At 40.8% G+C, this 13,733-nt stretch overlaps 1 protein-coding gene across 29 annotated transcripts in view; it reads left to right on the top strand.

Moving 5' to 3' along the window:
* KIAA1217 (KIAA1217 ortholog) overlaps positions 1-13,733 on the top strand; it is a 495,122-nt gene that overhangs the window by 449,848 nt on the left and 31,541 nt on the right. For all 29 annotated transcript variants that reach the window (XM_032244105.1, XM_032244082.1, XM_032244104.1 and 26 more), the window contains one exon: positions 10,134-10,309. In XM_032244105.1, coding sequence (XP_032099996.1) covers positions 10,134-10,309 — 176 coding nt within the window. The remainder of the gene's footprint in view (positions 1-10,133; positions 10,310-13,733) is intronic.

The raw sequence follows: 13,733 nt of genomic DNA, 5'->3' as shown, positions 1-13,733 counted from the left end.
TCTTCTTCAGCACAGTGATAACACAGCCCCCTGTTGTTTAACCACCTAATGAAGGCTAAGAAAACAATTTCTCCTTGCCCTCTGCCTACCAGAGAACACACAGAACACACAGAAAGGCAGCTGGTTTGAGAGACCCGAGGCTCCAGCATGGATTATGAGTATTGCTAGAATAGCGAGTGCTCAGATCTCCAAGGGCTACTCTGTCTCTTAGGCAACATCCCAGACACCTTGGACATCAATGCAAATTCATTTGAGTCTCCTATCGAATTGCATCATCTGTAATGGACCCGTCCTTTGCATTCACTTTTCCTCGCTTTGCAATTTTAAAGACACAGTGCAATGAAGTGAAGTGTACAGGTTGGGCTGGGTTGTGTCAGGGGGTGACAAAGTCACATGTCTTCAGTGTCCAGGCAGTAACAGCAAGCGAAGCAAAGGAGAGACCATAGTAAATTAGTCCCTTTAAAGGATAGTTGCCACTCAGTTCCAACTGGCTCTTAACCTGATAGAATTAGTCTCCATTGTTTCTAGAAGTGCCAATATTGCAAGTGAATTTGCAGATACAGGTTTTATATGAATTGCTGCTATTTTAAAATGTTGGAAAGTTATTAAAAACCAATTACTGAGTACAGTCCGGGCCAAAGGACACAATTGCAGTTCAAACGGGGCCTGTCGCTCCCATGTTCCTTCTTAGCTGGGACTCCCGGAGGTTAAGCCCCGCCTCCCACTGCTCCTGCGTTTTGGCACCATCTGCTGGCCATTTGGAAATTGTCAACTCCTCATTGCACCCCAATAAGAAAAACATACATATCATTTGTATGGAAGTAGCTAAATGCTCTCAAAAGTGAGCATTTGTTGGCTTGGGGACCGGGATGGAATTGCTTAAGCATAAATACCACACTTCCCCTGGGAATTTCACAGGCATTAGAGGTGAATTTCATGCCAAGGCCATGATGTTTAGAGCTGTAGCATTACCCCGTCAGTGGCTGGCGTAGTTTGGACCTCTAGCCGGCTGGGAGGGATTTCCCACAACATGTCTGTCCTCGCAACCCTTGAAACTATGCAGCTTTGTGAAAAAGAATGGTTTTCTTAAACAAAGAAGGTCTTTGGTCAAGGTCTAGGAATGCTGTGTTAACCACACAAGTTTCTTTAATGTTCCAGAACTGCTCAACTTTCCTGGCTTTCTGGGAATAAGGAACAGCAAGCAAATGTGCTTTTGAGCCTAGGAGGCTGTGCAGTTCTAAAGTGCAGACTCGCAGGGAAAAATAAAGCACAGTGTTTCCTAACCTTGCTATTATTGTTTCTGCCACTGTCTTTGTAAAGATCCCATTCAGCTTTCCTCCCCCTCATACTTCTGTCTTTTCAGTCAGGGGAGTCTATTTAAGACAAAAACAGTTTAGAATAATTAAGCTATCTCGGCATCAATTCTCCTTCAACATATGCATTATTATATACCAAAATGAACTGCAACCCCAGAGCGGTTATAAGTCCAATAATGGAGCTATCATTGGGGATATGCGAAACACCAGACTAGTCTCAAAAGAACAAAAATTGGATTAGAAATTCAAATGTTCTTTGAACTGTGTTATAAAATAGTGAAACTGAATAAAACCATTTGTGCTTGGCAGCCGGCTCCAGTAATTAGATAATTAAATCATTGGAAAATCCTAGACTGTAGAGCATATCCTATTTGAGCATTTCATTTTCAAAATTGATGGATTATTCTCAGGAATGGAAATTTGTTGCAGACACAGTGGGGTGGGTAGATTTCAATGGGACAAAGGAAATCTAAGCAGAAGATCAAGGAAACCACTAAAAGCCTGTTCGTGTTATCATCTGCTCTCCAATTTCACAGGAGTTATCAGTCCAAGAGTGGCTCTGAATCCTGGCTACTCATTAGAATAACCTGAAAACCTGAACAGAAATATCCAGGCCCGGGCTCACTACTAGAGTCTGACTTCACCAGCATGGACTGGAAGCTAGACACTGGTGACTCTAGAACGTTCCAGGGTAAAAATGTCTGCTCTTGGGTAATATGAATGCTTAGTCCATGAAGACACCTCCTGGAAATGCTGAAATAGCCAAGTATTGCAAATGACTTAAAGCCCCGACTTCAAACAATGCACCTCATTCCCAGTGGCTAATCTGGTATGTTCTCTGCTAGCTACAATTGGTACAAGAGCTATATGGAGCCTTTATACTGTGATATTCCCATTCCCAAATAACAGTTGGGTTTGTAATTAGCTAGCAACAATGGGAAAGGGTTTTGTCAAGGTTTTGTACCTAACAGATGTTTTCCTCCAATGATGATTATGTTTGCCTGTTACCTTTCCGGGTGTGATTTTGAGAAAAAAAAAAAAAAAAAAAAAAAGGCCCACTTTTTCTAAATAATGAACATCTTTTTCTCAAAATGCCACAATACTTGGATTTTACCAAAGTCATTCTGTGTCTACAGAAGTGGCTGCACTGTGGAGGCCAGATAAGATTTGGCCTAAAGAGAGGTTGGAGACCTCTTACTTCTTTAATCCCCACAATTTTTTCCTAGGACCCAATCTCTTTATTCTTCTTCCTGATAAATTTAAAAAAAAAAAAAATTGGGTTGTTCTGAACTTAGTGTTACATTTTTAGGACTCCTGAGGATTTATAATCTCTTCCCAGGAGAAGGAGGAGGTAAAATATCAACATAAAAAATAAACATAGCAGTGCATAGAGCCCTTGTATTTAAAATGCTAAAATTTAACACAGTTTCCTTAATGTGTCTTTTTATAAGATAATGCCTTGTGGAAATGTTCCAGGGTCTCATTTATCTTCTGACATACATAGCAATGGTCATGGGAATGCATATCCCTGAGAAAAGCACGTTGGAGTTTCCCATGTGCAACAGACCCGTTTCCCCTGCCAAGCAGAAATAATAAACAGAACTAGTACAGGGCTTGACATTTAGGCTGCTTACAATGTACCAAGCTCCAGTCAGATCTTTGGACAACAAGAGGCTGTCTAAGATGGGGAGACAGGACCCCAATAACATGGGTTATATAGCTGTGACCAGGCATCCCTTGTCTTTTACCCTGAAGCCTGAAGGAATGCATCCAGGTAGGATCAGGAGTCATTCTGAGGTCTGGCTTTCCTCCTGAAACTTCCTGATTTGTGATATAACCACTGCTCCATGTCACTGCTACACAGCAAAATCAGTCCAATTACATTAGCCATTGTTGACAAGACTGATAGTCTTAGATTTTACCTAAGAAATCATAATTGAATATGTGAGACATAGGTCTGTTTTCATGTGGGTAGAATCAGGTTTAGGCTGTTTTCTAGCTTCTCCATGAAGTGATTTGGATAACTTATTTGGTCCAATTAAAATTTTAATGACAAACAGCATTATTTCTGTCTAAGAGTGCTTTTAAAAATGTCAAGGAATTTTCGATAAATTATGTTTCCAGCTATGAGGAATAACTACAACTCTACTTGCCCTCCTACTGTTGACAACTGGAAAACTGAAAAATAAGCAAATGTATGAAACAAGTATTTTCAGAAATTAGACAACACACGACTGTGATCCTTAGGAGAATGGAAACAAATCTACAGTTGACCCAGTTTTCTGCCTACAGGCACTTTTCAGATCTTGGTACGGAAGGAAAAACCCAAGCATGGCACTGACAGTGAGTTGAGGAGATAAGACCAAAGTTTAGAGAGCTGACACAGCTGGAATTGGTAGACCAGAGTACCAAATACAAGAAAGCTCTGCAGAGAAAGAACTGCATCAACAAATGGGTCTGTTTTTGAATCTTAAGCCAAGCATGTACAGTATGAAAGCAACTGCTAAGCCAGGCAAAACCAAGTGTAAGTCAGAAAGTTTCTGAAGCTCACACAGGCCTGGGAGATGTGCAGATTTTGAAAAGCAAAAGTAAAGAGGCCTTGTTGAGCACCTGGGTATTTAGTAGAGATGGGAAAAAGACTATGCCTCAGTCTTAGGACTAAATTAGCCCCAGAGTAAAGACTACCCTAGATTCAACCTAAGAGCTGATAAATAAGCCTTTAAAGGACAAAGCTGATCCATGAGTAACTGGACTGTCTGCCAGAGAAAGGCCAAAATCTGTAAAGGAAAACAACAAAATTCAAAGCTCCATGCCCAACATCCACTCAAAAATTACTAGACATGTGATTATGCTGAAAACTGTGATGTATAACCTTAAGAAAAATTTCTCAAGAGAAACCAACCAGAAATGGCAGCGATAATGAAATCAGTAGCAAGGACTTCAAAAACAGCTATCATAATTATTGTCAAGGATTTAAAGGAAAACGTAAACATAAAGAGGCAAGAAATGGAAGATATAAAAAATATCCAAGTGGAGCTTTCAAGAGCTGGAAAACAGTATCTGAATGTGCTTAACAGAAGATTAATCACTGCCCAAACAAAATGTCAGTCAACCTGAAAAAAGCAAGGAAACTGTCCAAACTGAAGTATAAAGAGACAAGAAACTAAAGCAAATGAATAAAATGTAGTGACCAGTGAGACAGTATTAATAAAAGATCAAGTAGAAAGAGAAATATATTCAAAAAGGTAATGACAGAAGTTTTTCCAAATTCATTGACCAAAAAAGTTCAATGAACCCGTAGAATGGTAAGCACAATGGAAACTATGCCAAAGCGCATGGTAATCAAATTGCTGAAAACTGGGGATAACTGGAAAAATCTTCAAAGCAGCTGGGGTTGGAGAGAAACCCCATTACATACAGGGAATAATAATTAAGAATTAATTCCAACTTCTCCTCAGAAATAAAAGGCAATTCAGAAGACAACAAAATGACGTTTTTACAGTATCGAAAGGAATAAACTCTTTTAGAAAACAGAGAGTACTTTCTAACTTATTTTATGAAGCCAGCATTACCCTAAGAGCAAAACCAGACAAAGATATTATAAGAAAAGAAAACCACAAACCAATATCCCTCATGAAAATACATGTAACAAATCCTTAACAAAACATTAGTAACTGAATCCAGCAATATATAAAAAGGATAATACATTTTCCTGGGGTTTTATTCCAGGACTGCAAGATTGTTTTAATATGAAAAAAATCAATGTATTTCACCCTATGAACAGAAAAAAATCATATCATTTCAATGAATGCAGAAAAAACATGTGACAAAATTAAACATCAATGATAAAAACAGCACTCCAGAAATAGAAGGAATCTTCCTTACCCTGAAAAACAACGTTTGTGAATGACCCACAGAAAACATAGTTAATGGTGAAAACACTAAACACACTCCCCATAAAAGCAGGAACAAGGCCAAGAAACCTGCTCTATTGTCTAACACTGTACTGAAGATCCCAGCACGCTCAGTAAGGCTAGACAAAGAAACAGAGGCATGCAAATGGAAAAGTAAAATGTCTAGTTGGCTTTACTCACAAATGACATGACTGTATACATGCAACATTAAATGGAATCTACAAAACATGCTACTAGAAATAAGTGACTTGAGCAAGATCACAAGAATCAAGTCAACGTACACAAATAGGAAAATTTTGGCATATCCATGTGTACAATGAAATACCACTCGGCAGTAAAAAGGATGAATCACTGGAAAACTCAGCAACGGGGCTGGAACTCAGAAAACATTATTCTGAACAAAAAAAGCTGGACACAAAGGAGCACATATTGTATAACTCCATTTTTATAACGTTCTAGAACACAAGTCATCTACAATGACAGCATACAGGTGGTTTCTTTGGGCTGAAGGGTAGGGATTGATTGCAAAAGGTCTCAAAGGAATTTTGTAGGGTGATAAAATATTTAACTGTCTTTTCAGCAGTGGTTACATCAGTGTATACATTTGTGAAAACTCATTGAGCTCTGCACTTAAGGTGAATATGTTTTATTGTTTGTAAATTGTGCCTCAAGACAGCTGATTTTAACTATTAAATGCAGATATTGCCTCTTAAGCAAAAACCAACTTAATAATTTGAGCTTCCAATAACTAATTTGCTCAAAGCATTTTGAGAAAGATGTTGATTCACATCCTATCTTTGGCACTTTTTTTACACTGTGCTCAGATAAGCAGGAACTGTCCTGCAGCCTGGAGACAGTGGCAAGAACACCAGGCAGGGAGGGTGGAGGACTGGGAAAGCGGATGGGGAACCTATGCAGACCTTGCTCATTCATTACTCATTCCTCATTGCCCACGTGCCAGCCGGTGAGCTATGCCAGCTTCCGTCTTTAGTGAGGGAGGGAAGTACCCTCAGCAGGATCCTGTAAAGCCCCTCTTTCTAGACAGGAGGCTAATAAAGCCTAGAATTGAAACAGAGCCTGTCCCTCTCCTTCTCTTCTAGCAGAATAAGTCTAGTTGCATTTAAATATTATGCCCAGTTGTATTCTTCCAGTATGTTCTTTTCCTTCTAAGAAATGTTATATTTCAATTTATTCATAAAGCAAATACAATGCCCCTTGAACAACATTGGGGTCAGCAAATACAGCTGACCCCTCACACAGTCAAAAATTCATAACTTTTGGTTCCCCAAAACTTAGCTACTAATAGCCTACTGTTGAGTGGAAGCCTTACCAATAATATAAACAGTTGATTAACAATATTTTGTATGTTGTATGTATTTTATACTGTATTTGTTTTTTTCACATGCGTGCTATGTCAAATATATACTGTATTCCAACAATAAAGTAAATTGAAGAACATGTTATTTAAAAAAATCATAAAGAAGGGAAAATATATTTACTATTCATTAAGTGGAAGTGGATCATCATAAAGGTCTTTCTTCATCCTCATCGTCTTCTCACTGAATAGATTGGGGAAGAGAAGAGGTTGGTCTTGCTGTCTCAGTGGTGGCAGAAGAGGAAGGAAATCTACATATAAGTGGACCCGTGCATGCAGTTCTAACCTGTGTTGTTCAATGTCAACTGTATATGTTGGGTACCTGCCATGTGCCAGAAACTGTGCTTGTAGCTGTGAACAAAATGGCATGCTCCGGCCTTGATAGAACAACTTGGGGTGGTGGAGAAATTGATGAGTTGAATTCAGAAGACCTGGTTCGAATCCCAACTATGCCCTGTAACTGGCAAGCAGACCCTGAACGTGTCCTTTGACTTCTCAGAGCATCACTTTTCCCACCTTTCAATTTTATGAATTTTAAATATTCCAGCAATGATTTCTAGCATGATATCCATTGTTAATCTCCACTATCTAACCAGACCCCAGCTTTATGTAAGCTTGTTTTAGGATTTGGGTAGGAGGGTTAGGTGCCCCATAGCCCATGGCATAGTGACATCATCTGTCTATTCAAAAGTCCTTTTCTTAGTCCATGAAATCATCCTTGGTTGCAAATCAGAATCATCTGAGGAGTTTAAAAAATCTCTAGCAACCAGACAGTACCTCACACCAGTGAAATGAGAATCTCTCATTTGGGACCCAGGCATTGGTAACTCTTAGACCCATTTAATTATCTACTCATTTTCCTTCACATACCTGTCATCACTCATTTCCCCTCCCCTTCAAAGGCAGGAGCTCTGTGGGACTGGACACAAGGACTGAAGTTGAGCGTACCATCTTGATAGCATGTATTGTTGCTGTGTGTGGTTAACTGACCTACGTGAACAGTGCTGACTGGTAGCCCGTGACATATCCCTGCAGTGACAGCAAGACAAGGCACAGGGAGAGCTGATCCCAACATGTGTCTGAGCCCATGGGTCACAGCAGATTTCAGCCATTTAGAGAAGAATTTGAGATTCGTCATTGTTGCCTGTTCTTATCAATGTCACTGATTCATTCAGTTCATTCATTCAGTAGCTGTATTTTGAGTTTTCTGCTAATGCCAGACATACTGTCCCAGAGACTCTGTAGAATGCAGAAATTAACCAGGTGGAGGGAAGAGCATTCTGGGAGGTGGGAATAACAGGTGCAAAGGCCTGCCAAAAAGGAGTCTGGGGGAGGTTGCAGTGAGCAGCGATCGTGCCACTGCACTCCAGCCTGGGTGACAGTGAGACTCTGTCTCAAAAAAAAAAAGAGAGAGAGAGAGAGCTTAGTCCCTGGTCCCCTGGTCTCTAAGCAGAACTGAAATGATGTTGTATGGCTGGAGCAGAGTGCCGGGTACGTGCAAGGAGGGAGATTAGCCACAAGGGAAAGGATCAGACTGCCCAGGGCCTGGAGGATAGGCTGTCACCAGAGAGAACTTGGGAGGATGTTGTTCCCTGTGCACTGTCTTTTAAAATGGTGCTTTTTGGCCAGGCGCGCTGTAATCCCAGCATTTTGGGAGGCAGAGGCAGGCAGATAACCTGAGGTCGGAAGTTCCAGACCAGCCTGACCAACATGGAGAAACCCCGTCTCCACTAAAAATACAAAATTAGTCAGGCGTGGTGGCACATACCTGTAAATGGGAGGCTGAGGTGGAAGAATTGCTTGAACCCAAGAGGCAGAGCTTGCAGTGAGCCAAGATCACGCCATTGCACTCCAGCCTGGGCAACAAGAGCGAAACTCCTTCTCAAAAAAAAAAAAAAAAAAAAAAAAAAAAAAAAAAACGGTACCTTGTAGCAAAATAGTGACTGACTGCAGTTTTTAAGAGTACAATAAAAAGACATTAGCAAAAGTGGTATGAGAGCATGATCATAAGTCCTGTAAAGAAAGTAACCAAAAGTGGCACATTTCTATGTGGTTCCCTCCCAGACAAAACCGCAGGTTCCACCCGCCAGTTCATGCTGCCTGATCACAATGGCTGGTATATACTGAGGTCTAGATTGGTACCAGATACTTTATGTTATTGTCTCACTGAGTCTCCATGACCAACCTACGAGCTATGAGATATTACTACCCCTTTTTTGGAGAGACACAGAGGTTTTTTAGATAGACACGCCCATGGTCACACATCTATTAAGTGGTGAAACTGGAAATTGAATCCAGGCAGCCTCTCCCCGCAGGCCAGTTCATCACCATGCAGTGCTGATGTTGGGACTTAATGTTGGTTCTGCTTGTGGCCTGTGTTGAAATGTTTTATCTTCATTCAGGGAAAACAGAAGGCATGATGTGGTTTTAAGCAGGTAGTGACATGGTCAGATTGCATTTCCCCTCAATTTACATGGATAATGGACAGTTGACAAAGACATCATCACCCCCATGAGATGATTTATGTTTGTTGTAAACCAGTCCATGAAGCCAGAAAACAAAGGAAACCATTGAAATTTGTTAAATGATATTTCAAGGGAACTTTAGGGATAATACACAGTCATAATATAATTAGTGTTACAAAGGCTGATTGAGTGAATTCACTTGACGGATTTGCTGTTAGAAAACTGTCCAGCTCCAGGGACTCAAGTATTCAACTAGACTCCTGTGAAGCCTGAATAAAGCTCCCACCTCCTATATTCTCTGGGATGAGAAACAAGAATGTTCTGAGAACGGTATGGAAATTGCGATCTTCTCTATACAGGTAGCCTACTGCCAATCTAGAGAAATTCATGGATTGCCAAGAGACCTGGGCTCATAGAATCATTATCATTGCCAACATCAAAGTCCTGTGTTTTAAGGGTCTGTGATTTCGTGGTACTTGGTGCATGGAACCATATGAACGAGAAGGACATGGACCCTCTATGAACTGATACTGATGTATTTCATAGCCAAATCACCACGTGTTAAGTTCCCATTCTATACCAAGTGATATTTCATGCAACCCTCAAGAATGGCCAAGGAAAATAGATTCTCTATCCTTAGAAGTAAGAAAACGAAGACCAAGGGAGTCTATATAATGGGCCCAGACTCTCACAGTGAGCCAGGGAGAGAGTACGGGATTTGACCCAAAGTCTTCTTGGCTCCAAAGCAGGTGCCCTGTGCTGCTCCCTGTAAAGGTATGTCAATGAGAGCTTATACATGTTGTCCATGATGCATTGACCAGAGTAGAAAAAGGATCCTTTGTCTTGCAGGCAAAGTCTGGCTGTCAGTTGGCTGCTAAAACTCAGAAGTTGGTAAAGAAGCAATATTATGTACAATCTTTGCTCCCTTTCCTTTCTCATTGAAATAAGTAAAGATTCAGCTGCAGGACTGTCTATCCAAAGCACTCCGAAGACTTCGAGGGATTCAGCCACCTCGATGTCAGGCAGGCAGATCCCACTGAGGTTGATTTTTTTCTGTTCACAGCTGCAGAACCAGGAGCTGCTGAGGGCGATGATGAAGAAGGCTGAACTGGAAATCAGTGGCAAAGTCATGGAAACGATGAAGAGACTGGAGGATCCCGTGCAACGACAGCGCGTTCTCGTGGAACAAGAGAGACAGAAATATCTTCACGAGGAAGAGAAGATCGTCAAGAAATTGCGGTGAGTGCCAGCCACTTGCATGTTGAGCTGTTTCACCTGCAAAGAAAAACTATCCTTGCTGAGAAGGAGGTTCTTCCCTGTTGGTGGTCTTGCCCTCTCAATATTAAGCACCTACTGTGTATAAGTTAGAGTTCTGCTGATGCTGGTACACCTGGACACTTCAGCACTTGTCCATGGAGGCCCAGGAAATTCAGGGGTCCTCAGGTGACTGAGTTTCTTTAAACGTTGCAGCATTGCTGGTCATGGTCATTTACACCTGTAGTCCCAGTTACTTAGGAGGCTGAGGTGGGAGGATTGCTTGAGTCCAGGAGTTTGAGACCAGTCTAGGTAACAAAGTGAGATCCTGTCTCTTAAAAAAATAAAATAGAGAGAGTTGCAGCTTTTATACTCTCCTCCAGGGCTCAGCAACACACAAAATTAAAAGGAGTAAATGGCCAAACCCAGTGAAAAATGGGAAGCCTATATTTCATCTCAATAAATTAAAACTAATGGCCAAAATAACACAGCACTAAAATTATCTTCCTATTAATCAACTGTAGTTAAAATTGCAAAAGAAGAATTTAAATGTAAAGTGTATCTGACCCAGAATGAAAGATGCCTCCTTGGCTGTTATGAATGTTATTTAAGGTTCTTATTGAAAGCATCTATCAAATCCTATTATTGAAACGAACAGAGTTTTATTACTCCCCCTTCACCAGGCAGCCACATCTTTTATGGTAATTGTTTGTTTTGTGATGCAATGAAGATTTATCATAGAACTCTCTCACCTTTTAGTATAATGAATAGCAATTTTGAGGGCTTTCTCCAGTGTTGATAATTCTCTTGTTTCTTGGAAAGCTTAAATCTCTCAAATTGGGATTATAAGGGAGCGGTTTGTGAACTCTTCTCATGGCCATAATGAGCAGAAGCTTCCATGATGGAAAGCGCTGTGCTCTATCACCTCTCTCCTGTTGGAGCTGTGGCTCGTATCGTCCTGGTTGCCAACTCAGAGTGTTTGATTAAAATTAGAGTGTCCCTCTCAGCAGTCTAGAGGGAAAAAACATCAATTTGAGTTATTCTTTTCCTAATAAATCAAATTAGGCTGCTGTTCATCCACATCTCAAAATAGCTTCCAAAATTCAACTTAGTTCACACGTTTATAGACAGAGCTAATCACCCACCATGAGTGGGTAAGGCTGTTATTTGTCTGAAATGTTTTTGTGACAGCCCAATTATCTGAAACTAGGTCTCCAGATTCTTCTTTAAATCTTCTTTAAAATACATATCCTTGCCGGGCACAGTGGCTCACACCTGTAATCCCAGCACTTTGGGAGGCCGAGGTGGGCAGATCACCTGAGGTCAGGAGTTCGAGACTAGCCTGGCCAACATGGCGAAACCCTGTCTCTTTTAAAAATACAAAAAGATTAGCCGGCCATGGTGATGTGTGCCAGTAATGTTCTTTAAAACACCTTTTGAAATATATATCCTTTTGGCTAGGTACAGTGGCTCATGTCTATAACCCCAGCACTTTGGGAGGCTGGGGTGGGAAGATTGCTTGAGTCCAGGAATTCAAGACCAGCCTGGGCAACATAGAAACATAGGGAGACCTCATGTCTACAAAATAAAAATTAAAAATGAAAATAAACCCTAGCCAGTCATTGTGGCACACACCTGTGGTCCCAGCTACTTGGGAGGCTGAAGTAGGAGGATGGCTTCAGCCTGACAGGTGAAGGCTGCATGATTGCAACACTGCACCTCAGCCTGGGTCACGGAGCAAAACCCTGTCTCAAAAAAGGTTAAACATATCTATGTACATTATCCTTTTAATAATAGTAGTGTAAATTTTCCTTCTATAAGATATAAAGTAGGTTAACTGATGGGATGGATAGATCTGAATGGCAAGAGAGCAGATTATAAAAGACAGCTGGAAATAGCTAGAAGAGAAGAACTAGAATGTTTCCAGCATGAAGAAAAGACAAATATTTAATGTGACAGATATCCCAAGTACACTGATTTGATCTGTACAAATTATATGTACTAAATTATCACAGGTACCCCAAAATTCACATCTGTTGTGTATTGATATTTAAAAGGAGCTTATTTTTAAAAAGCCAGAAATTTCAACTCTGGAATATCAGAACAGCGATATCTCTCTCTCCTTCCCCCTCCCTCCTCGTTCTCCTTTTCCTCCTTCTCCTCCTCCTCCTTCTTCTTCTTCCAGGCACTAGAATATAAGTCTTCTTGTGGAGCATGTTAGGTTGAATTACTGGTGAGCCATTCAGAAGACAGAGAGATGAAATTTGGATCTAAAACTATGAAGAGTTGGGCTGAGGTTATAGGCACGGTGGCTCACGCCTATAATCTCAACATTTTGGGAGGCTCAGGTGGGTGGATCACTTGAGGTCAGAAGTTTGAGACCAGCCTGGCCAACATGGCAGAACCCCATCTCTACTGAAAAACAAAAATTGGCCAGGCATGGTGATGGGGGCCTATAATCCCAACTACTCAGGAGACTGAGGCAAGAGAATCACTTGATCCTGGGAGATGGAGGTTGCAGTGAGCTAAGATCAGGCCACTGCACTCCAGCCTGGGTGACAGAGAGAGACTCTGTCTACAAAAAATAAAACTATGAAAAGAAATTGGGTCTAGATAATTTCTACATGAAAATAATAATTGGTCTTCTACTAATAGTCAGGGGAAATATATTCCAACAAACTATGTGCTTCTTTTTAACAAAGCTAGGATGAAAAGCAATGTAAACAAACAGAATACTATAAACTGTCATCTGTGACTATTTGACATTCTGTGGAGTGTAGCTGATATTTCAAAAGTCTTATTGATTACCATGTTAAAAATGTATTTCCTGCATTCATTTTAGCCCCATGTCTCTTTTACGTTTGAATTAACAAATTTGATTTGTAATGTTTTATCTAAGGTAGGTGTCATAAACATTTGCAAAGAGGTGGCATGGTTGTATACAGCCGTATCAATATACATTTCTGTACATTCCAGAAAGCTGTGACATTTAAGAGTCTCTGTGTGCAGGGTTATGAAATCCAAGACACAGATGGTGCAGAAGAGATTACAGCAGAATTCTAGGTAGACTGACTTTGAGTCAGATGACAGCTTCTTGCAGTGTTAATTACACACTGACAGACATGTTGGTTGTTAACGGAACCAGGATAATATTTGGGTCTTAGCTCTTCCAGCAAAGCTTTGCAGGACTGGACACTATGTCCGGTCAATGCAGGGAAGTCATTCTGTTTGGTTATGCAATGGAAAAGAACTTTTCCACATGAAGTTATCATATTTAGAGCCCTTCTGTGGGGTAGCACAATCTCTTCGTGTCAAGAATGCATTAGCTGTAGGAAGTTTCCCATGGGTGTGCTCACAGAACACTGGACCCCTTTCCATAGTTCACAGGCGTGGACAGTGAGCAGATGCG

Source organism: Sapajus apella, unplaced genomic scaffold (assembly GCF_009761245.1).
Source record: "Sapajus apella isolate SASKATOON/1434 unplaced genomic scaffold, GSC_monkey_1.0 scaffold53, whole genome shotgun sequence".
NCBI classification, from domain to species: domain Eukaryota; kingdom Metazoa; phylum Chordata; class Mammalia; order Primates; family Cebidae; genus Sapajus; species Sapajus apella.
The sequence above is the reverse complement of the archived record's forward strand: the minus strand, read 5'-3'. Positions and strand labels throughout refer to the sequence as shown.